Genomic DNA, 21,495 nt, shown 5'->3' on the forward strand with positions numbered 1-21,495 from the left:
TAAAACAGGCCTGATTCTGGGTTCAGGAACCAGTATATCAACAATATGCTATCGCGAATAAATTAATGTTTCAAAGAAGCGAACGACGCATGATCTCAAATGACGGAGCGTGCGATTATTTTACAGGAAACTAAGAAGAATCTAGAATGAGGAGGAGGGACACATGTCCAAATGACACAAAGAGATGAAGTCAAAAAAAGGAAGTTACCCTAACGGAAAGTAAACCTCTCGGAAGTTCACTTACTGCTTCTCTACAAACAGTTCAACAACAGAACGAAGTGCTTGAACCCTCGCTCAGAGTGCGAGAACCTTAGACAAATCGACAGATCATCGTCTAGTGCCATACGGAAAGGGTTATGGGTTGGCGTTTTACGATTCCGGGGTTGTGTTGAGACCTGGAGCCAAGATGGCCTCACGCAGAAGATTATAACTATCTCCTAGAAGAGGTCGTCACTCTCAGTGGACGTATCGAACGTCTGATTCGCCGGAATCGACGAATTACGTATTGAGAAGCCATCTTGATTAATGTTCCCGGATACAATTAGCGTTCCTTGTTGAAAACGACGTCTCTGCTGTGATCTGGGGCTAGTCAGATCTTCTACGCAGTCAATTTTTGCCTTGAGCTTCTTAAGAAAGGTCCTGATGGTAACGATTTGCTCTTTTTTCGAATTTGTCGTTTTACTCCCATTTAGCAAGGACTGCATAGAGTGATTCAATATTCGACTCAGTCTAAATTTAATTATTATTGCATGGTGTCAACTTTACTTTCTATTTCTTAGTGGAAATTTTAGTTTTGATTGCTGCATTTAGTTTGTCACGCTTTCTCCTAACGCTCTTCCCTAAAGTACATATACCCATATACTCAGTTGGGTATATCTACTTTAGCTGCTCTCAGTGCCTTGCTACAATGAAGGCTGACGACAACGGTACGTCTTTTTGTTCATCCCTAGTGACTGATTCGACGGCGAGATTTTCCGAGTTGAAATACACGACAGTGATCAGGCCTGGAATCGAAGAGTCTCTGTGGACGCTTGCAATCTTGGCTGCATTCTTCAATGCTCTTGTAATTGCAGCGAGATGCAAGACGTCTCATTATCGTACGTCATCACTTTCTGTTCTCCTCATTAACATGGCAGCTTCCGACTTGGTTCTCGCAATTGGAAAGGTCTTATTTCTCGCAAATGCACGACTGGTGGTTCATTGGTGCGACGAAGCGACGACAACGATGAAGAGACTCTGCTACGTTTCCTACGTCTTTTCGAACATCTCGAGCGCAATGACGGCTCTTTTGTCGATGACGATAGCAAGTATTGGATTCAAAGAAATAGTCGGCTGCTTCTGTTGCCGTGATTCATTTAGGAACACATCGAATCGTCGTCCCATCGCCGTGATTTTATCTGTCAACTGGCTTTTATCTATAACCTATGCTACTTTGATGACGATAACGAATCGTCGAGATGTCACCTTGATCGAAATTGGTGGACGCTCGTTTTTAGACTGGCACGTCTGCTGGGCAAACGACATGGCTCCTTCAGCTCATCGGTTTTCCTTCTATAGAGATATTGTGACCATCGTTTGTTACTTTTTTGTCGTCATAGCTGTGACTTGTCTTTACACGACCATCGTTTCTGTCGTTTACTACACAAGGAAAGCGAAGGAAACTCAGTTTCGAAGTCGACTCGGTTGGACCATTATGACGACAGTTTTCGTTTCCGTTCCGCTCGTTTTGGTGCAGCTCGTCTGGAATTCTCTCCTTGTTTGGAATACCGGCGACCTTGAGGGGTTTCTCCACAATGACTACACTACCTATTTGGGTACAGTTTCCAATTTTTCTCTTCTTTCCGTTGCCATGGTTAATCCTTTACTATTCACCTTATTGGCAATGACGTGCTGGCGAAAGATTTTCAATACCTGTCGTTGCTGTTCTCGCGAACGAGACGTCGACATTGATTCAACTAGCAGTCACCCGGCTTTAGTTGAGGAAATGACTCCAATATTTACAGACGGGAGTTCTCTTTACTCCTCCTGTGACAACACTTTTTATACGACACCGAATTATACATAGCCGACGATTCTAATCTTAGCTAGTAGAGAATCACTTTGACGAATGTCAAACTATATAGAGAAATACAACGGTCCGTGTACCATTTGGCTATTTTCTATTTGTTAATCCTATCTTATTTTCCTCTAGTACAAAATGAATGTTGCTAGTATCCAAGTAAGACTCCGCTAGATGCACAACTCCCTCCCGTCCTTGTAACTCCATTATGAAGGCCAAGTCCACAGACAGAACGACACAATAACTAATTTCCCTTTTAATTTTTAGTAATACTGTTATTGTTAGTCGACATATGAAAAGTGAAAGCTTACTCACCACAGCGAGAGGACGGCTTCTCGTGTGACATCAACGTCGAGCGCGACGTTGAATGTCTTCTCGAAGTGCTTTTTGACGAACAGAAAGTCTGGAAATCGTATGAGACGGAAATGAGCGAGCCCAACGTGTAAGTTAGAAAAAGAACGAAGGAACCGAATAGTCGACATAAAAAAAAGTTTTTCGATAGGCCCATCTTTAGTCTGATATAGACGATGAAGCTGAAGAACGACGTGGAAATCGGATTGAAGTTACATGTCCTACATCCGGGGGTCGTGTCGTTTTCTATCCGGGTTTCTAGGGTGCGATCTAACGGCCGCTGGACGGAACGTCTTGTCGTATCTTGAAGCCTGATTGCAGTCGTCATCACCAAGATGACGTGGAGACAGATCGTGGCTATGATCTGACCGCGGCCAGCTGAATGCTAAAAAAAAGATCCTCTTCTCTGGCATAGATAATGACGTTCAAAATCGAGAAATGGTAAATGACTATCGACTTCGGCGGCGGCACTTCAATGACTCTGTGGTCGTGGTCAACGTTGCCCGGCAGCGTTTTGATTTTACTAAGTCTTGGCGGTTTCAATGCATAACTTCACAGCATAAGTGGTTATGACAAGGCCTCTCTTCTTCTTTTTTTTCACGAGAGAGTAGATGACTGAAAGAGATGTCTCTCGTTTTTTTTCTACTCTGACGTCACTTCAAAGGAGCGTGTTTAAACTCGACTTCGTTTGGGAAGGGATGACGCTGTCGTGGACGGTCACGTGCTCTACTGAGTAGGCTTCTTTGTATTGGTAATGCATCTGCATAAAGCGCATTCCTTTAGAGGGCGTGAAGCCGTTGATGGTTTCCTGTCAGAGGAGGCTACATCTTCGATCTGCGTACGTCGGATGATCTAGTCTGTTGGCACAATGCAGAAATCGTGTCTGCTTGTGCCGTACAGCTAGTAGAAACCGCTAGACCATATTGTTCGAAGAACCGCGCTCTTTCTTCTACCGAACTTGAATATACATGACCGGACGTTACGGTTCTAGCTGGCGGCACGGCGTCGCAATGTCGTTCGTTTGCGACAGCAAGATGACCGATTGATTGGTCATACAATCCGAAATCCTAACCCATACCCTGATGAAGCTACTTGTGAATTGATGACGTGTCAGTAGAAGCGCATTGCTGGCCGAGAAGGAGAAGTCATACTGGGGTATGAAGCAGTTGAGCTGCTGCTACTACACCGCCGACTTGAGGAATTCGAACTGAAACAACGAAGCACCGAAGTATCCATACATATAAGCAAACTGCAGTGATGAGTTATCTCCTTCCCATGCAGGGACGGCTGACTTCTAAGAACGTCACTTCATTCTTCGGTGGTCCTTCCGCACCGCGCCCGGCAGCAGTGTCATTTGCCGCGACCACACCAGGATCATGTTGCAGTCTTGCGAAATATTCTTTCTCGTCGTTGCACGTGCACTGCATGCGACGCAATTACAGGTTTGTGCATAGTGGGGTAATTGCGTTTTGCCATTAGTTATAGCTCGACGAGATGACACAGCAATTAGTCATCAAAGTACCGTTGCATTTGTATTGCGGTTCTCAAAATGTCATTACTTTGTTAGACCTGACCGTTTACCGAAGAAGCAGTTGGTGTTCGTTCTCGTCTTGCGCAACCGTAGGCTATTATTGGACGGGCTCGCCGTGTATATAAGACGTTGCGTTTAGGTCTTCTTCGTATACGACTGCACAGAGTGATATGAGAGCTTTCATCTGTTTTGGTTTCTTTCTTTTGTCTCTTGGCGCCGTCGTCTCTGAAGGTACCGCAGGAAGCTCAACGCCGGATTCGTTGACAGTAGTCTATTTTTTTGTCTCACAGGCGGAGAATATGTCTGGCACGTTGCAATGGGGTCTTGTGTCTCTGTTTGCGGGGAACACGGTAGGCATATTCTATTTCATGTGCCGAACAATTATGCTGGATTTCCCACCCTAGGTATCAAGCTTTCTATGGTCTACTGTAAGAACATGACGTCGTCGACTGCTGCCGCTCTTTTCTACTGTAACAATGAAACGAAACCGGAGATGCCTCCTGTCATACCGTGCAATCGAAGACCGTGTCCAAGAGAGTAAGACTACTGAGTCCTTTAGTTTAATTCAGTTATATTGTTCTCTCCTGTTTGCTGAAGATGGGTGACAGGAAGCTTTGGCTCGTGCTCCGCCGTTTGCGACGGTCTTCAGTCACGTGATGTCTACTGTGAACAATTGCACGACGACGGCCGTCGAATGATACGTGTGCCGGATGGTCGGTGCTCGAGTGAGGTAAAACCGTCTTCTCAACGACCGTGCGGAAAGCCTTGCAGTATGAATATTTTTGTATACTGTCTCTAACAAATCGCGCTCATCTTATCTTCTTTTAAGTTCCTCCAACGTTTTATCGCTCGCACAAAGAGCGAAAGTTTTCAGCACCTATTCCCTCTGTGGATGTCGTTTGCAGTGCCGGCGAGAGCATCTATATTCGTCGTGGCCATAGTCTAAGAATAGATGCTATCGTCAAGAAGGGCTATCCTATTCCGACTCTCACGTGGACTCTTCCTAACGGAACGACGGTCGTCGGTGCAACTGATAAGCTTCGCAATTCTAATAGAATTATCGCGATGAATAATGGATCACTGGTTATTTACGAAGTGCAGCTGAACGACGAAGGATTTTATGGGGCTATGGCTTCAAACGTCGCCGGAACTGATTATGCTAAGACGTCGGTCACTGTTGTCGGTAACGTTTGTTTGTATTGGCTCTCGAATTGGTTTCAACTCTACGTTTCTCATGCCTAGAACAACCGTTCTTTAAGACTCCGGTCGCTTCTGGAAGCGAGACCGATGTTGGTGCTGACGTCATTGTACACGCTGGCTCTCGTCTTTTGATTCGAGCTGAATTAATGCGACCCGTTAGTCATGCAAATATTGTTTGGACGACGTCTAGAGGATTCAAGTTGAAGCAAAACGAATCGTCAATAAAGTTTTCTGTTTTGGCAAATGGGACATTGGTGATAGATGGAGTGCAAAAAGGAGAAAAGGGCACCTATGGAGTCGTCGCTAGGACAATGGGAGGAACGGCGCGCGCCTACACAAAAGTCTCTGTCGTCGGTAAGGCTGCACGCTAGTGTAAGACGTTTAAGACTAACGATTGGTTTACCTAGATTACGAGTAGGTTGTTGACAGCGTTTCTAAATCATACAGACTAAGTGCTTTTAAACTGTAGATGGATAAGGACTGAGTCAGTTTGCAGCGAAACCTGTGGATCCTCCGGTAGATATATGCATGTATGTCGCGACGTATTTCGTGATCTTAGTCTTTTTTTGAAAGGCCTAAGAGTTACCGTTTCTAAATGTGTGGAGAGACGTACAAAGCAACCTGCTGTCGATGACAGATGCATCGTGGCAGGACTCGAGAAACCGTTTTTTCCACCAGTTCCATGTAATCGATTTCGTTGCCTTAAAACTGAGTAAATGACCTATTGCAGTGGCACACGTGGCACCTGTAACTTTGTGTTGGGTATTTTACAGGGTCGTTTGGACGTCAAGTGCATGGCTTACGCGTGCCCAGCATCGGAGACCTTGCGAAAATTTTCAGACACGTTCCGTTGAGTGTTCACTTACGACAGAAGACCTGGTACTCGGAAACAAGTCGAAGACGATTGCCGACGACTTTTCCTGCCTGGGGCTTCCAAAACCTTTACGCATAAGAATCAGTAACGAATCCTTTTGCCTAGGTGAGCAAATAGTCGTTTTGGGGTGATGATGTTATATTGTTTCCTCAATGTAGTTGCGCCCAGATTTCGACTCCCTCTTCAGCCTCCCATGCCGCTCGGCATGTCGTCACTTTACAATCGCTATGATCTCGGACACAGCCTCTTTGGGGTTGAGGGGCGTATCCTTTACGTTGATGCCGTTCTAGCTAAGGGTTATCCTGAGCCGAAAATTACGTGGACGTTTGATTTTGACAACGGCACGACACTGAGGCCCGGTGAATCGCTCGATAGATATCATGTTTTTGAAAATGGTACATTACGAATCACTAACGTGAGCTACCATGATCAAGGTCTGGTCGAGACGATAGCTAATAATTCCGTCGGAAAAGATCGAGTTGTTTCCGCAATAACAATATACGGTAGAGAAATCTTGACCAGTTGGTTAAGTTGTTTAGTAATTATTCTCTTAATTAAGTGCCTCCAAAGATTGTTGAACTGAGAACGTTTCGGAATCGCCAATTAATTAAACGTCCTTTTGAGTTCTATTTAATGGCTCGACCCGCTGACTCGGTGGCGATGCAGTGTGTAATCACGCGAGCATCACCACCTCCTTCGTACCGATGGTTCCGCAACGGTTCTCCGGTCGTTTTTGGAGGAAGATTTACAACTGATGCGTCCGGATGTTTAATTATTAGCAACGTTGCTAAAATTGATTCGGACGTCTACGAGTGTGTGACATCAAACATGGTTGGAGAAGATCGACGGTCCGTTTTCTTGGAAGTAGAATGTGAGTTTAAATAGTTGATTTTATTGTTCAATTGTGCACCGCTGATTTTAGCTCTTGAGAGAAAGTGGGTGAGGAAGTATCTTCCTTGCTCTCGCGAATGCGGCCGAGGTACTCTTTTAGAGCCGAAGTTTGTGACGTATCCGCCTTTTATCTTCGAGTTGTTTTCTAGGAAAGCGTCTGATTACTAGTGAATGTCGAATTTCGATTACTAACTTTAAAGTAGACGACAATGAGTGCAGTGAACTTCGTCGACCGATGTCCATAAGAGTGACATGCAATCCTGAGCCTTGCTTGGATGGGTAACGATTTCGTTTTAATTAAATAAAAGCCTTACGGTTAATTCCTAAATTATATTCATTTGTAGTGCTACTGTTAAGAAGTGGTTTTGTAGAGGAAATAAGTCTACTTCTAAGCCGTCATGGATTGCTTTTAATTGGTCTAAGGTGGATTCTTCTTTCTTTGTTATCATTCATTCATGGTTTGTTCTCAGTGCTCAAACGTTTGTGGAAGGGGAAAGCAGAGGCGAAAAGTTGAGTGTGTCAACCCTTGTACACTTGAAAAGGCTGAGGGCTGTAGTGCGAGTGAAAAGCCTCTTCGCCATAGACGTTGTAACGAATTCAGGTGCTACGGAGACGAAAGCTGAAAAAGCATCTTTCATTTGCGGTGACTTTTGTCGTAAATTTAAATTTTAATATACGTGCGTTTGCGTAAAGTGTAGTCACTTGCCTTTACGCGCCGCTCATAGTGATACCCATACAAAAATATATTCACTTCAGATACGCATTCAATGCTCCTTTCAGTTTTTACTGAACGGTACTGGTGCACGATGAGTAAATAGAGTAATTCTTCTTGGTCGTCGAAGAGTGGGCCTTTTGGCTGAATTTTTTTGCAAGACATGGTTTGGCTATAGTGGAATGCCTTTCAAACTACATTTACTTGGTTAAGCCTTTTTGGCGTTTCACGTGATATGTAATGGGCTGTTGTTGTTGTAGTTGTATTCGTTTTTTTAGGTGACACTAGATTTTACGGTTAGGTCTATTGGTTTGCAGCCATCCGTTCAAAGAATCGAGTGAAAACAATTGTCGCCAAACGAGTTCCTTGAATCCCATTGCACTGTCGTGTGACGTACGTGCGAGGAAGTGGATGATTGAAATAAATTTATTCATGTTTCTTCCACGTGGTCGCGTGATAATAATACATATTTATACTTTGTGTACTTATCCGGGTAATGCTGTAAGAAAAGGCAAACGTTTTGACTGAGTATTTTCGCAAGGCGCGCTTCACTCATGCGGATTGGCCTTCCAAAGCAGCTTCTCTACATGCTGCCTTTTTCGAAAAAGTGAGGCTCCCTAACGGGTCCTGCGAACGGATTTTCGCATTGCGAAGGGTAACATAAAGCTCGCGACCCGTCTGCATTATTCTGTGTGACGGTGCACTAAATGCCTACATTTTGACAGGGCTTTTGAGGCGCCTCAAGTCTTCCCCGTCGCCCTAGAGTCGAATTTATCCATCTCCCTTTGGCCGCCCGTCTCTCGCCCGTCGTAAGTCGAATTCTTTACTCCGAGGCACATGGGAAAGATAAAAGGTAGGTTTCGTTGTGAGTGGAATTATACGAGCACGCAATGTTCGAAACGCCAGCTGCGAGCTAAAACGCCATGGCCCTAGCGATGCTGTACCCCCAAAGGGGCCTCACCCTATTGTCTCGTAGTCATACAGACGCATCACTCATCGTTCTATAAAAGCGAAGGGAGATGCATCACTCATCGTTCAATAGAAACAAAAGGTTATGCATCACTCATCGTTCTATAGAAACAGAGGCAGATGCATCACTCATCGTTCTATAGAAACGAAGGGAGATGCATCACTCATCGCTCCATAGAAACGAAGGGAGATGCATCACTCATCGTTCTATAGAAACGAAGGGAGATGCATCGATACTAGTGAGACCTCCAATATAGGTAGTTTGATATTAGTAAGACCTCCAATTATAGGTAGTTTGATACTAGTGAGACCCCCAAGATAGGTAATTTGATACTAGTGAGACCTCCAATATAGGTAGTTTGATACTACTAGTGAGACCTCCAATATAGGTAGTTAGATACTAGTGAGACCTCCAATTTTGATATTAGTGAGACCTCCAATATAGGTAGTTTGATACTAGTGAGACCTCCAATATAGGTAGTTTGATATTAGTGAGACCTCCAATATAAGTAGTTTGATACTAGTGGGACCTCCACTATATGTAGTTTGATACTAGTGAGACCTCCAATATAGGTAGTTTGATACTAGTGAGACCTCCAATACAGGTATATTGATACTAGTGAGAATGCGAATTCGAGTTCGAATTCGAATTCGCATTCGCCTTCGAACTCGAATCCGCCTTCGAATTCAAATTCGAATTCGCATTCGCCTTCGAACTTGAATTCGCCTACGAAATCGAATTCGCATTTGCCTTCGAATTCGAATTCGAATTCGCATTCGCCTTCGAATTCGAATTCGCATTGGCCTTCGAATTCGAATTCGCATTCGCCTCCGAACTTGAATTCGCCTTCGAATTCGAATTCGCATTTGCCTTCGAATTCGAATTCGAATTCGCATTCGCCTTCGCCTTCGAGTTCGCATTCGCCTTCGAATTCGAATTCGCCTTCGAATTCGAATTCGCAATTGCCTTCGAATTCGAATTCTCATTCTCATTCTCAAGTAAGTGCACAGGCTCTCAATTGAATGCACAGGCTTTCATTTGAATGCACAGGCTTTCATTTGAATGCACAGGGTTACATTTGAATTCACAAGCTTTCATTTGAATGCACAGGCTTTCATTTGAAAGCACATTGTTACATTTGAATTCACAGGCTTTCATTTGAATACACAGGCTTTCATTTGAATGCACAGGCTTTCATTTGAATGCTCAGGCTTTCATTTGAATGCACAGGCTTTCATTTGAATGCACAGGCTTTCATTTGAATGCACAGGCTTTCATTTCAATGCACAGGCTTTCATTTGTATGCACATGCATTCAATTGAATGCACAGGCTTTCAATTGGATGAACAGGCTTTCATTTGTATGCACATGCTTTCATTTGAATGCACATGCTTTCATTTGAATGCACAGGCTTTTATTTGAATGCACATGTTTTCATTTGAATCCACAAGGCCTCAAGTAAGTGCACAGGCTCTCAATTGAATGCACAGGCTTTCATTTGAATGCACATGCTTTCATTTGAATGCACAGGCTTTTATTTGAATGCACATGTCTTCATTTGAATCCACAGGGCCTCAAGTAAGTGCACAGGCTCTCAATTGAATGCACAGGCTTTCATTTGAATTCACAGTCTTTCATTTGAATGCACAGGCTTTCATTTGAATGCACAGGCTTTCAATTGAATGCACAGGCTTTCATTCAATGCACATGCTTTAATTTGAATGCACAGGCTTTCATTTGAATGCACAGGCTTTTAGTTGAATGCACATGTTTTCATTTGAATGCACATGCTTTCATTTGAATGCACAGGCTTTCATTTGAATGCACAGGCTTTCATTTGAATGCACAGGCTTACATTTGAATGCACAGGCTTTCATTTGAATGCACAGGCTTTCATTTGAATGCACAGTCTTTCATTTGAAAGCACAGGCTTTCATTTGAATACACAAGCTTTCATTTGAATGAACGTGCTTTCATTTGAATGCACAGGCTTTCATTTGAATGCACAGGCTTTCAATTGAATGCACAGGCTTTCATTCAATGCACATGCTTTAATTTGAATGCACAATCTTTCATTTGAATGCACAGGCTTTTATTTGAATGCACATGTTTTCATTTGAATGCACAGGCTTTCATTTGTATGCACAGGCTTACATTTGAATGCACAGGCTTTCAATTGAATGCACATGCTTTCATTTGAATGCACAGGCTTTCATTTGAATGCACAGGCATTTATTTGAATGCACATGTTTTCATTTGATTGCACAGGCTTTCATTTGAATGCACAGGCTTTCATTTGAATGCACATGCTTTCATTTGAATCCACATTCTTTCATTTGAGTTCACAGGCTCTCATTTGAATGCACAGGATTTCATTTCAATGCACATGCTTTCCTTTGAATGCACAGGCTTTCATTTGAATGCACAGTCTTTCATTTGAAATCACAGGCTTTCATTTGGATGCACATGCTTTCATTTGAATGCACATGCTTTCATTTGAATGCACAGGCTTTCATTTGAAATCACAGGCTTTCATTTGAATGCACATGCTTTCCTTTGAATGCACAGGCTTTCATTTGAATGCACAGGCTTTCATTTGAAATCACAGGCTTTCATTTGAATGCACATGCTTTCATTTGAATGCACAGGCTTTCATTTGAATGCACAGGCTTTTATTTGAATCCACAGGGCCTCAGGTAAGTGCAGAGGCTCTCAATTGAAAGCACAGGCTCTCATTTAAATGCACAGGCTTTCAATTGAATGCACAGGCTTTCATTTGAATGCAATGTTGAATTATTTCTAATTGGTTGTTTTAGGCTCATAGGAATGGGAAGGACGAGGATACGAGCGAGGGACGCGAGGGAGAAGTAGGAACGAGCGATAAAGAAGGAGAAGGAATGTCAAGGGATCGACGGTATGGGATGGAGGTAGAGTTTTAGATGTTGGATGGTTTCTCATTAGTTTTACTAGGTGCATAGGAATGGGAGAAACGAGGAAAAGAGCAAGGGACGCGAGGTAGAAGAAGGAACAAGCGATCAAGAAGAAGAAGGAATATCAAGGGATCGACGGTATGGGATGGAGGTAGAGTTTTAGCAATTAAGGAGTTTCTAATTCGTTTTCTAGATGTGGAAGAGTGTAAGGAAGAAGGATATGAACAAGGGACGCTAGTGGGAAGGACGGAAAAGTGATCAGGAGGAAGGACGAATATCGAGGGAGCAAAGGTATCTGATGTAGGCAGAGTTTTACTATTGAGGGGTCTCTAATTCGTTTTTTTTAGATGTGTAAGAGTGTAAGGAGGAAGGATGCGAGCAAGGGACGCGAGTGGGAAGGAATGAAAAGCAATAAGGAGGGGAGGACGATTATCGAGGGAACAAAGGTATGTGATGTAGGTAGAATTTTAGTTATTGAGGAGTCTCTAATTTGTTTCTTTAGATGCGTAAGGGTGTAAGGAAGAAGGATACGCGCAAGGGACACGAGTGGGAAGGAAGGAAAAATGATCAGTAGATGCAGTAGTTGTAGTAGTTGCTGTAGTTGCAGTTGTAGCAGCAGTTGCAGTAGATGCAGTAGTTGCTGTAGTTGCAGTTGTTGTAGTAGTTGCAGTAGTTGTAGTGGTTGCAGTAGTTGTAGTAGTTGCAGTAGTTGCAGTAGTTGTAGTAGTTGCAGTGATTGCAGTAGTTGTAGTAGTTGCAGTAGTTGCAGTTGCAGTCATTGCAGTAGTTGCAGTAGTTGCAGTAGTTGTAGTAGTTGTAGTAGTTGTAGTAGTTGCAGTAGTTGTAGTAGTTGCAGTAGTTGCAGTAGTTTCAGTCGTTGCAGTCATTGCAGTAGTTGTAGTAGTTGCAGTAGTTGCAGTAGTTTCAGTCGTTGCAGTCATTGCAGTAGTTGCAGTAGTTGCAGTAGTTGTAGTAGTTGCAGTCATTGCAGTCATTTCAGTAGTTGCAGTAGTTGTAGTAGTTGCAGTAGTTGCAGTTGTTGTAGTAGTTGCAGTAGTTGCAGTAGTTTCAGTCGTTGCAGTCATTGCAGTAGTTGCAGTAGTTGCAGTAGTTGTAGTAGTTGCAATGATTGCAGTAGTTGTAGTAGTTGCAGTAGTTGCAGTTGCAGTCATTGCAGTAGTTGCAGTAGTTGCAGTAGTTGTAGTAGTTGTAGTAGTTGTAGTAGTTGTAGTAGTTGCAGTAGTTGTAGTAGTTGCAGTGATTGCAGTAGTTGTAGTAGTTGCAGTAGTTGCAGTTGCAGTCATTGCAGTCATTGCAGTAGTTGCAGTAGTTGCAGTAGTTGTAGCAGTTGTAGTAGTTGTAGTAGTTGCAGTAGTTGTAGTAGTTGCAGTAGTTGCAGTAGTTTCAGTCGTTGCAGTCATTGCAGTAGTTGTAGTAGTTGCAGTAGTTTGGGTAGTTGTAGTAGTTGTAGTAGTTGTAGTAGTTGCAGTAGTTGTAGTAGTTGTAGTAGTTGTAGTAGTTGCAGTAGTTGCAGTAGTTGTAGTAGTTGTAGTAGTTGCAGTAGTTGCAGTAGTTGCAGTAGTTGTAGTAGTTGTAGTAGTTGTAGTAGTTTCAGTAGTTGCAGTAGTGGTAGTAGTTGCAGTGATTGCAGTAGTTGTAGTAGTTGTAGTAGTTGTAGTAGTTGCAGTAGTTGCAGTCATTGCAGTAGTTGCAGTAGTTGCAGTAGTTGTAGTAGTTGCAGTAGTTGCAGTAGTTTCAGTCGTTGCAGTCATCGCAGTAGTTGTAGTAGTTGCAGTGGTTGCAGTTGTTGTAGTAGTTGCAGTAGTTGTAGTAGTTGCAGTAGTTGAAGTAGTTGCAGTAGTTGGAGTAGTTGCAGTAGTTGCAGTAGTTGCAGTAGTTGCAGTGGTTGCAGTTGTTGTAGTAGTTGCAGTTGTTGTAGTAGTTGCAGTAGTTGTAGTAGTTGCAGTAGTTGCAGTAGTTGCAGTAGTTGCAGTAGATGCAGTAGTTGTAGTAGTTGCAGTAGTTGCAGTAGATGCAGTAGTTGTAGTAGTTGCAGTAGTTGTAGTAGTTGCAGTGATTGCAGTAGTTGCAGTAGTTGCAGTAGATGCAGTAGTTGCAGTAGATGCAGTAGTTGCTGTAGTTGCACATGTTGTAGTAGTTGCAGTAGTTGCAGTAGTTGTAGTAGTTTCAGTCGTTGCAGTCATTGCAGTAGTTGTAGTAGTTGCAGTAGTTTGGGTAGTTGTAGTAGTTGTAGTAGTTGTAGTAGTTGCAGTAGTTGTAGTAGTTGTAGTAGTTGTAGTAGTTGCAGTAGTTGCAGTAGTTGTAGTAGTTGTAGTAGTTGCAGTAGTTGCAGTAGTTGCAGTAGTTGTAGTAGTTGTAGTAGTTGTAGTAGTTTCAGTAGTTGCAGTAGTGGTAGTAGTTGCAGTGATTGCAGTAGTTGTAGTAGTTGTAGTAGTTGTAGTAGTTGCAGTAGTTGCAGTCATTGCAGTAGTTGCAGTAGTTGCAGTAGTTGTAGTAGTTGCAGTAGTTGCAGTAGTTTCAGTCGTTGCAGTCATCGCAGTAGTTGTAGTAGTTGCAGTGGTTGCAGTTGTTGTAGTAGTTGCAGTAGTTGTAGTAGTTGCAGTAGTTGAAGTAGTTGCAGTAGTTGGAGTAGTTGCAGTAGTTGCAGTAGTTGCAGTAGTTGCAGTGGTTGCAGTTGTTGTAGTAGTTGCAGTTGTTGTAGTAGTTGCAGTAGTTGTAGTAGTTGCAGTAGTTGCAGTAGTTGCAGTAGTTGCAGTAGATGCAGTAGTTGTAGTAGTTGCAGTAGTTGCAGTAGATGCAGTAGTTGTAGTAGTTGCAGTAGTTGTAGTAGTTGCAGTGATTGCAGTAGTTGCAGTAGTTGCAGTAGATGCAGTAGTTGCAGTAGATGCAGTAGTTGCTGTAGTTGCACATGTTGTAGTAGTTGCAGTAGTTGCAGTAGTTGTAGTAGTTGCAGTAGTTGCAGTAGTTGCAGTAGTTGTAGTAGTTGCAGTAGTTGTAGTAGTTGCAGTAGTTGTAGTAGTTGCAGTCGTTGCAGTCATTGCAGTAGTTGCAGTAGTTGTAGTAGTTCTAGTGGTTGTAGTAGTTGCAGTCATTGCAGTAGTTGTAGTAGTTGTAGTAGTTGCAGTAGTTGCAGTCATTGCAGTAGTTGCAGTCATTGCAGTAGTTGGAGTAGTTGTAGCAGCTGCAGTCGTTGCAGTCATTGCAGTAGTTGTAGTAGTTGTAGTAGTTGCAGTAGTTGTAGTAGTTGTAGTAGATGTAGTAGTTGCAGTAGTTTCAGTCATTGCAGTAGTTGCAGTAGATGCAGTAGTTGTAGTAGTTGTAGTAGTTGTAGTAGTTGCAGTAGTTGTAGTAGTTGCAGTAGTTGCAGTAGTTGTAGTAGTTGCAGTGATTGCAGTAGTTGTAGTAGTTGCAGTAGTTGCAGTTGCAGTCATTGCAGTAGTTGCAGTAGTTGCAGTAGTTGTAGTAGTCGTAGTAGTTGTAGTAGTTTTAGTAGTTGTAGTAGTTGCAGTAGTTGGAGTAGTTGCAGTAGATGTAGTAGTTGCAGTAGTTTCAGTCATTGCAGTAGTTGCAGTAGATGCAGTAGTTGTAGTAGTTGCAGTAGTTTTAGTAGTTGTAGTAGTTGCAGTAGTTGGAGTAGTTGCAGTAGATGTAGTAGTTGCAGTAGTTTCAGTCATTGCAGTAGTTGCAGTAGATGCAGTAGTTGTAGTAGTTGCAGTAGTTGCAGTAGTTGCAGTAGTTGCAGTAGTTGTAGTAGTTGCAGTGATTGCAGTAGTTGCAGTTGCAGTCATTGCAGTAGTTGCAGTAGTTGTAGTAGTTGTAGTAGTTGTAGTAGTTGTAGTAGTTGCAGTAGTTGCAGTAGTTGCAGTCATTGCAGTAGTTGCAGTAGTTGCAGTAGTTGTAGTAGTTGCAGTAGTTGCAGTAGTTTCAGTCGTTGCAGTCATCGCAGTAGTTGTAGTAGTTGCAGTGGTTGCAGTTGTTGTAGTAGTTGCAGTAGTTGTAGTAGTTGCAGTAGTTGAAGTAGTTGCAGTAGTTGGAGTAGTTGCAGTAGTTGCAGTAGTTGCAGTAGTTGCAGTGGTTGCAGTTGTTGTAGTAGTTGCAGTTGTTGTAGTAGTTGCAGTAGTTGTAGTAGTTGCAGTAGTTGCAGTAGTTGCAGTAGTTGCAGTAGATGCAGTAGTTGTAGTAGTTGCAGTAGTTGCAGTAGATGCAGTAGTTGTAGTAGTTGCAGTAGTTGTAGTAGTTGCAGTGATTGCAGTAGTTGCAGTAGTTGCAGTAGATGCAGTAGTTGCAGTAGATGCAGTAGTTGCTGTAGTTGCACATGTTGTAGTAGTTGCAGTAGTTGCAGTAGTTGTAGTAGTTTCAGTCGTTGCAGTCATTGCAGTAGTTGTAGTAGTTGCAGTAGTTTGGGTAGTTGTAGTAGTTGTAGTAGTTGTAGTAGTTGCAGTAGTTGTAGTAGTTGTAGTAGTTGTAGTAGTTGCAGTAGTTGCAGTAGTTGTAGTAGTTGTAGTAGTTGCAGTAGTTGCAGTAGTTGCAGTAGTTGTAGTAGTTGTAGTAGTTGTAGTAGTTTCAGTAGTTGCAGTAGTGGTAGTAGTTGCAGTGATTGCAGTAGTTGTAGTAGTTGTAGTAGTTGTAGTAGTTGCAGTAGTTGCAGTCATTGCAGTAGTTGCAGTAGTTGCAGTAGTTGTAGTAGTTGCAGTAGTTGCAGTAGTTTCAGTCGTTGCAGTCATCGCAGTAGTTGTAGTAGTTGCAGTGGTTGCAGTTGTTGTAGTAGTTGCAGTAGTTGTAGTAGTTGCAGTAGTTGAAGTAGTTGCAGTAGTTGGAGTAGTTGCAGTAGTTGCAGTAGTTGCAGTAGTTGCAGTGGTTGCAGTTGTTGTAGTAGTTGCAGTTGTTGTAGTAGTTGCAGTAGTTGTAGTAGTTGCAGTAGTTGCAGTAGTTGCAGTAGTTGCAGTAGATGCAGTAGTTGTAGTAGTTGCAGTAGTTGCAGTAGATGCAGTAGTTGTAGTAGTTGCAGTAGTTGTAGTAGTTGCAGTGATTGCAGTAGTTGCAGTAGTTGCAGTAGATGCATTAGTTGCAGTAGATGCAGTAGTTGCTGTAGTTGCACATGTTGTAGTAGTTGCAGTAGTTGCAGTAGTTGTAGTAGTTGCAGTAGTTGCAGTAGTTGCAGTAGTTGTAGTAGTTGCAGTAGTTGTAGTAGTTGCAGTAGTTGTAGTAGTTGCAGTCGTTGCAGTCATTGCAGTAGTTGCAGTAGTTGTAGTAGTTCTAGTGGTTGTAGTAGTTGCAGTCATTGCAGTAGTTGTAGTAGTTGTAGTAGTTGCAGTAGTTGCAGTCATTGCAGTAGTTGCAGTCATTGCAGTAGTTGGAGTAGTTGTAGCAGCTGCAGTCGTTGCAGTCATTGCAGTAGTTGTAGTAGTTGTAGTAGTTGCAGTAGTTGTAGTAGTTGTAGTAGATGTAGTAGTTGCAGTAGTTTCAGTCATTGCAGTAGTTGCAGTAGATGCAGTAGTTGTAGTAGTTGTAGTAGTTGTAGTAGTTGCAGTAGTTGTAGTAGTTGCAGTAGTTGCAGTAGTTGTAGTAGTTGCAGTGATTGCAGTAGTTGTAGTAGTTGCAGTAGTTGCAGTTGCAGTCATTGCAGTAGTTGCAGTAGTTGCAGTAGTTGTAGTAGTCGTAGTAGTTGTAGTAGTTTTAGTAGTTGTAGTAGTTGCAGTAGTTGGAGTAGTTGCAGTAGATGTAGTAGTTGCAGTAGTTTCAGTCATTGCAGTAGTTGCAGTAGATGCAGTAGTTGTAGTAGTTGCAGTAGTTTTAGTAGTTGTAGTAGTTGCAGTAGTTGGAGTAGTTGCAGTAGATGTAGTAGTTGCAGTAGTTTCAGTCATTGCAGTAGTTGCAGTAGATGCAGTAGTTGTAGTAGTTGCAGTAGTTGCAGTAGTTGCAGTAGTTGCAGTAGTTGTAGTAGTTGCAGTGATTGCAGTAGTTGCAGTTGCAGTCATTGCAGTAGTTGCAGTAGTTGTAGTAGTTGTAGTAGTTGTAGTAGTTGTAGTAGTTGCAGTAGTTGCAGTAGTTGCAGTAGTTGGAGTAGTTGCAGTAGATGTAGTAGTTGCAGTAGTTTCAGTCATTGCAGTAGTTGCAGTAGTTGCAGTAGTTGTAGTAGTTGCAGCGATTGCACTAGTTGCAGTTGCAGTCATTGCAGTAGTTGCAGTAGTTGTAGTAGTTGTAGTAGTTGCAGTAGTTGTAGTAGTTGCAGTAGTTGAAGTAGTTGCAGTAGTTGGAGTAGTTGCAGTAGTTGTAGTAGTCGTAGTAGTTGCAGTAGTTTCAGTCGTTGCAGTCATTGCAGTAGTTGTAGTAGTTGCAGTTGTTGCAGTTGTTGTAGTAGTTGCAGTAGTTGTAGTAGTTGCAGTAGTCGTAGTAGTTGCAGTAGTTGCAGTAGTTGCAGATACAGTAGTTGTAGTAGTTGCAGTCGTTGCAGTCATTGCTGTAGTTGCAGTAGTTGTAGTAGTTGCAGTCATTGCAGTCATTGCAGTGGTTTCAGTTGTTGTAGTAGTTGCAGTAGTTGCAGTGATTGCAGTAGTTGCAGTAGTGTAAGTAGTTGTAGTAGTTGTAGTAGTTGTAGTAGTTTCAGTAGTTGCAGTAGTTGCAGTAGTTGTAGTAGTTGTAGTAGTTGTAGTAGTTGTAGTAGTTGCAGTAGTTGTAGTAGTTGCAGTAGTTGCAGTAGTTGCAGTAGTTGTAGTAGTTGCAGTAGTTGTAGTATTTGTAGTAGTTGTAGTAGTTGTAGTAGTTGCAGTAGTTGTAGTAGTTGCAGTGATTGCAGTAGTTGCAGTAGTTGTAGTAGTTGTAGTAGTTGCAGTAGTTGTAGTAGTTGCAGTAGTTGCAGTAGTTGCAGTAGTTGTAGTAGTTGTAGTAGTTGTAGTAGTTGTAGTAGTTGTAGTAGTTGCAGTAGTTGTAGTAGTTGTAGTAGTTGCAGTAGTTGCAGTAGTTGTAGTAGTTGTAGTAGTTGTAGTAGTTGCAGTAGTTGTAGTAGTTGCAGTAGTTGCAGTAGTTTCAGTCGTTGCAGTCATTGCAGTAGTTGTAGTAGTTGCAGTTGTTGCAGTTGTTGTAGTAGTTGCAGTAGTTGTAGTAGTTGCAGTAGTTGTAGTAGTTGCAGTAGTTGCAGTAGTTGTAGTAGTTGGAGTAGTTGCAGTAGTTGCAGTAGTTGAAGTAGTTGCAGTAGTTGGAGTAGTTGCAGTAGTTGTAGTAGATGCAGTAGTTGCAGTACATGCAGTAGTTGCTGTAGTTGCAGTTGTTGTAGTAGTTGCAGTAGTTGCAGTAGTTGCAGTAGTTGCAGTAGATGCAGTAGTTGTAGTAGTTGCAGTAGTTGTAGTAGTTGCAGTCGTTGCAGTCATTGCTGTAGTTGCAGTAGTTGTAGTAGTTGCAGTCATTGCAGTCATTGCAGTGGTTGCAGTTGTTGTAGTAGTTGTAGTAGTTGCAGTGATTGCAGTAGTTGCAGTAGTTGTAGTAGTTGCAGTAGTTGCAGTAGTTGCAGTAGTTGTAGTAGTTGTAGTAGTTGTAGTAGTTGTAGTAGTTGCAGTAGTTGCAGTCATTGCAGTAGTTGCAGTAGTTGCAGTAGTTGTAGTAGTTGCAGTAGTTGCAGTAGTTTCAGTCGTTGCAGTCATCGCAGTAGTTGTAGTAGTTGCAGTGGTTGCAGTTGTTGTAGTAGTTGCAGTAGTTGTAGTAGTTGCAGTAGTTGAAGTAGTTGCAGTAGTTGGAGTAGTTGGAGTAGTTGCAGTAGTTGCAGTAGTTGCAGTGGTTGCAGTTGTTGTAGTAGTTGCAGTTGTTGTAGTAGTTGCAGTAGTTGTAGTAGTTGCAGTAGTTGCAGTAGTTGCAGTAGTTGCAGTAGATGCAGTAGTTGTAGTAGTTGCAGTAGTTGTAGTAACTGCAGTGATTGCAGTGATTGCAGTAGTTGCAGTAGTTGCAGTAGTTGTAGTAGTTGTAGTAGTTGTAGTAGTTGCAGTAGTTGTAGTAGTTGCAGTAGTTGCAGTAGTTTCAGTCGTTGCAGTCATCGCAGTAGTTGTAGTAGTTGCAGTGGTTGCAGTTGTTGTAGTAGTTGCAGTAGTTGTAGTAGTTGCAGTAGTTGAAGTAGTTGCAGTAGTTGGAGTAGTTGCAGTAGTTGCAGTAGTTGCAGTAGTTGCAGTGGTTGCAGTTGTTGTAGTAGTTGCAGTTGTTGTAGTAGTTGCAGTAGTTGTAGTAGTTGCAGTAGTTGCAGTAGTTGCAGTAGTTGCAGTGGTTGCAGTAGTTGTAGTAGTTGCAGTAGTTGCAGTAGATGCAGTAGTTGTAGTAGTTGCAGTAGTTGTAGTAGTTGCAGTGATTGCAGTAGTTGCAGTAGTTGCAGTAGATGCAGTAGTTGCAGTTGATGCAGTAGTTGCTGTAGTTGCACATGTTGTAGTAGTTGCAGTAGTTGCAGTAGTTGTAGTAGTTGCAGTAGTTGCAGTAGTTGCAGTAGTTGTAGTAGTTGCAGTAGTTGTAGTAGTTGCAGTAGTTGTAGTAGTTGCAGTCGTTGCAGTCATTGCAGTAGTTGCAGTAGTTGTAGTAGTTCTAGTGGTTGTAGTAGTTGCAGTCATTGCAGTAGTTGTAGTAGTTGCAGTAGTTGCAGTCATTGCAGTAGTTGCAGTCATTGCAGTAGTTGGAGTAGTTGTAGCAGCTGCAGTCGTTGCAGTCATTGCAGTAGTTGTAGTAGTTGTAGTAGTTGCAGTAGTTGTAGTAGTTAAAGTAGATGCAGTAGTTGTAGTAGTTGTAGTAGATGTAGTAGTTGCAGTAGTTTCAGTCATTGCAGTAGTTGCAGTAGATGCAGTAGTTGTAGTAGTTGTAGTAGTTGTAGTAGTTGCAGTAGTTGTAGTAGTTGCAGTAGTTGCAGTAGTTGTAGTAGTTGCAGTGATTGCAGTAGTTGTAGTAGTTGCAGTAGTTGCAGTTGCAGTCATTGCAGTAGTTGCAGTAGTTGCAGTAGTTGTAGTAGTCGTAGTAGTTGTAGTAGTTTTAGTAGTTGTAGTAGTTGCAGTAGTTGGAGTAGTTGCAGTAGATGTAGTAGTTGCAGTAGTTTCAGTCATTGCAGTAGTTGCAGTAGATGCAGTAGTTGTAGTAGTTGCAGTAGTTTTAGTAGTTGTAGTAGTTGCAGTAGTTGGAGTAGTTGCAGTAGATGTAGTAGTTGCAGTAGTTTCAGTCATTGCAGTAGTTGCAGTAGATGCAGTAGTTGTAGTAGTTGCAGTAGTTGCAGTAGTTGCAGTAGTTGCAGTAGTTGTAGTAGTTGCAGTGATTGCAGTAGTTGCAGTTGCAGTCATTGCAGTAGTTGCAGTAGTTGTAGTAGTTGTAGTAGTTGTAGTAGTTGTAGTAGTTGCAGTAGTTGCAGTAGTTGCAGTAGTTGGAGTAGTTGCAGTAGATGTAGTAGTTGCAGCGATTGCACTAGTTGCAGTTGCAGTCATTGCAGTAGTTGCAGTAGTTGTAGTAGTTGTAGTAGTTGCAGTAGTTGTAGTAGTTGCAGTAGTTGAAGTAGTTGCAGTAGTTGGAGTAGTTGCAGTAGTTGTAGTAGTTGTAATAGTTTCAGTCGTTGCAGTCATTGCAGTAGTTGTAGTAGTCGTAGTAGTTGCAGTAGTTTCAGTCGTTGCAGTCATTGCAGTAGTTGTAGTAGTTGCAGTTGTTGCAGTTGTTGTAGTAGTTGCAGTAGTTGTAGTAGTTGCAGTAGTCGTAGTAGTTGCAGTAGTTGCAGTAGTTGCAGTAGTTGCAGTAGATGCAGTAGTTGTAGTAGTTTCAGTCGTTGCAGTCATTGCAGTTGTTGTAGTAGTTGCAGTAGTTGCAGTAGTTGCAGTAGTTGCAGTAGTTGCAGATACAGTAGTTGTAGTAGTTGCAGTCGTTGCAGTCATTGCTGTAGTTGCAGTAGTTGTAGTAGTTGCAGTCATTGCAGTCATTGCAGTGGTTTCAGTTGTTGTAGTAGTTGCAGTAGT

At 42.4% G+C, this 21,495-nt stretch overlaps 3 protein-coding genes and 1 long non-coding RNA gene across 5 annotated transcripts; all 4 read left to right on the forward strand.

Moving 5' to 3' along the window:
* Window positions 1-167: 167 nt before the first annotated feature.
* On the forward strand, window positions 168-2,132 carry LOC136197633 (uncharacterized). 2 transcript variants are annotated; one of them, XM_065987444.1, is made up of 2 exons: window positions 168-645; window positions 693-2,132. In XM_065987444.1, exon 2 carries the CDS (start codon window positions 908-910, stop codon window positions 2,063-2,065), a length of 1,158 nt encoding a protein of 385 aa, XP_065843516.1. In that variant the 5' UTR covers window positions 168-645; window positions 693-907; the 3' UTR covers window positions 2,066-2,132. The 2 variants fall into 2 exon arrangements, with proteins under 2 accessions (XP_065843516.1, XP_065843515.1); XM_065987443.1 differs by having other exon boundaries at window positions 168-636.
* Window positions 2,133-3,301: 1,169 nt separating this feature from the next.
* On the forward strand, window positions 3,302-5,559 carry LOC136198183 (immunoglobulin superfamily member 10-like). Its single transcript, XM_065988090.1, has 10 exons — window positions 3,302-3,638; window positions 3,692-3,852; window positions 3,978-4,030; window positions 4,081-4,172; window positions 4,232-4,291; window positions 4,346-4,478; window positions 4,539-4,711; window positions 4,771-5,124; window positions 5,184-5,495; window positions 5,549-5,559. Exons 4-10 carry the CDS (start codon window positions 4,112-4,114, stop codon window positions 5,557-5,559), a joined length of 1,104 nt encoding a protein of 367 aa, XP_065844162.1. The 5' UTR covers window positions 3,302-3,638; window positions 3,692-3,852; window positions 3,978-4,030; window positions 4,081-4,111.
* Window positions 5,560-5,612: 53 nt separating this feature from the next.
* Window positions 5,613-7,669, forward strand: LOC136197634 (ADAMTS-like protein 1). The gene is made up of 9 exons (XM_065987445.1): window positions 5,613-5,657; window positions 5,715-5,853; window positions 5,915-6,120; window positions 6,174-6,518; window positions 6,575-6,886; window positions 6,938-6,994; window positions 7,056-7,185; window positions 7,251-7,329; window positions 7,377-7,669. Exons 4-9 carry the CDS (start codon window positions 6,209-6,211, stop codon window positions 7,527-7,529), a joined length of 1,041 nt encoding a protein of 346 aa, XP_065843517.1. The 5' UTR covers window positions 5,613-5,657; window positions 5,715-5,853; window positions 5,915-6,120; window positions 6,174-6,208; the 3' UTR covers window positions 7,530-7,669.
* A 3,744-nt stretch (window positions 7,670-11,413) lies between these two features.
* LOC136197789 (uncharacterized) lies at window positions 11,414-11,924 on the forward strand. Its single transcript, XR_010672595.1, has 4 exons — window positions 11,414-11,502; window positions 11,559-11,656; window positions 11,712-11,809; window positions 11,866-11,924. It is a non-coding gene; the product is annotated as an uncharacterized lncRNA (long non-coding RNA).
* Window positions 11,925-21,495: the final 9,571 nt, after the last annotated feature.

Source organism: Oscarella lobularis, chromosome 18 (genome assembly GCF_947507565.1).
Source record: "Oscarella lobularis chromosome 18, ooOscLobu1.1, whole genome shotgun sequence".
Taxonomy (NCBI): Eukaryota; Metazoa; Porifera; class Homoscleromorpha; order Homosclerophorida; family Oscarellidae; genus Oscarella; species Oscarella lobularis.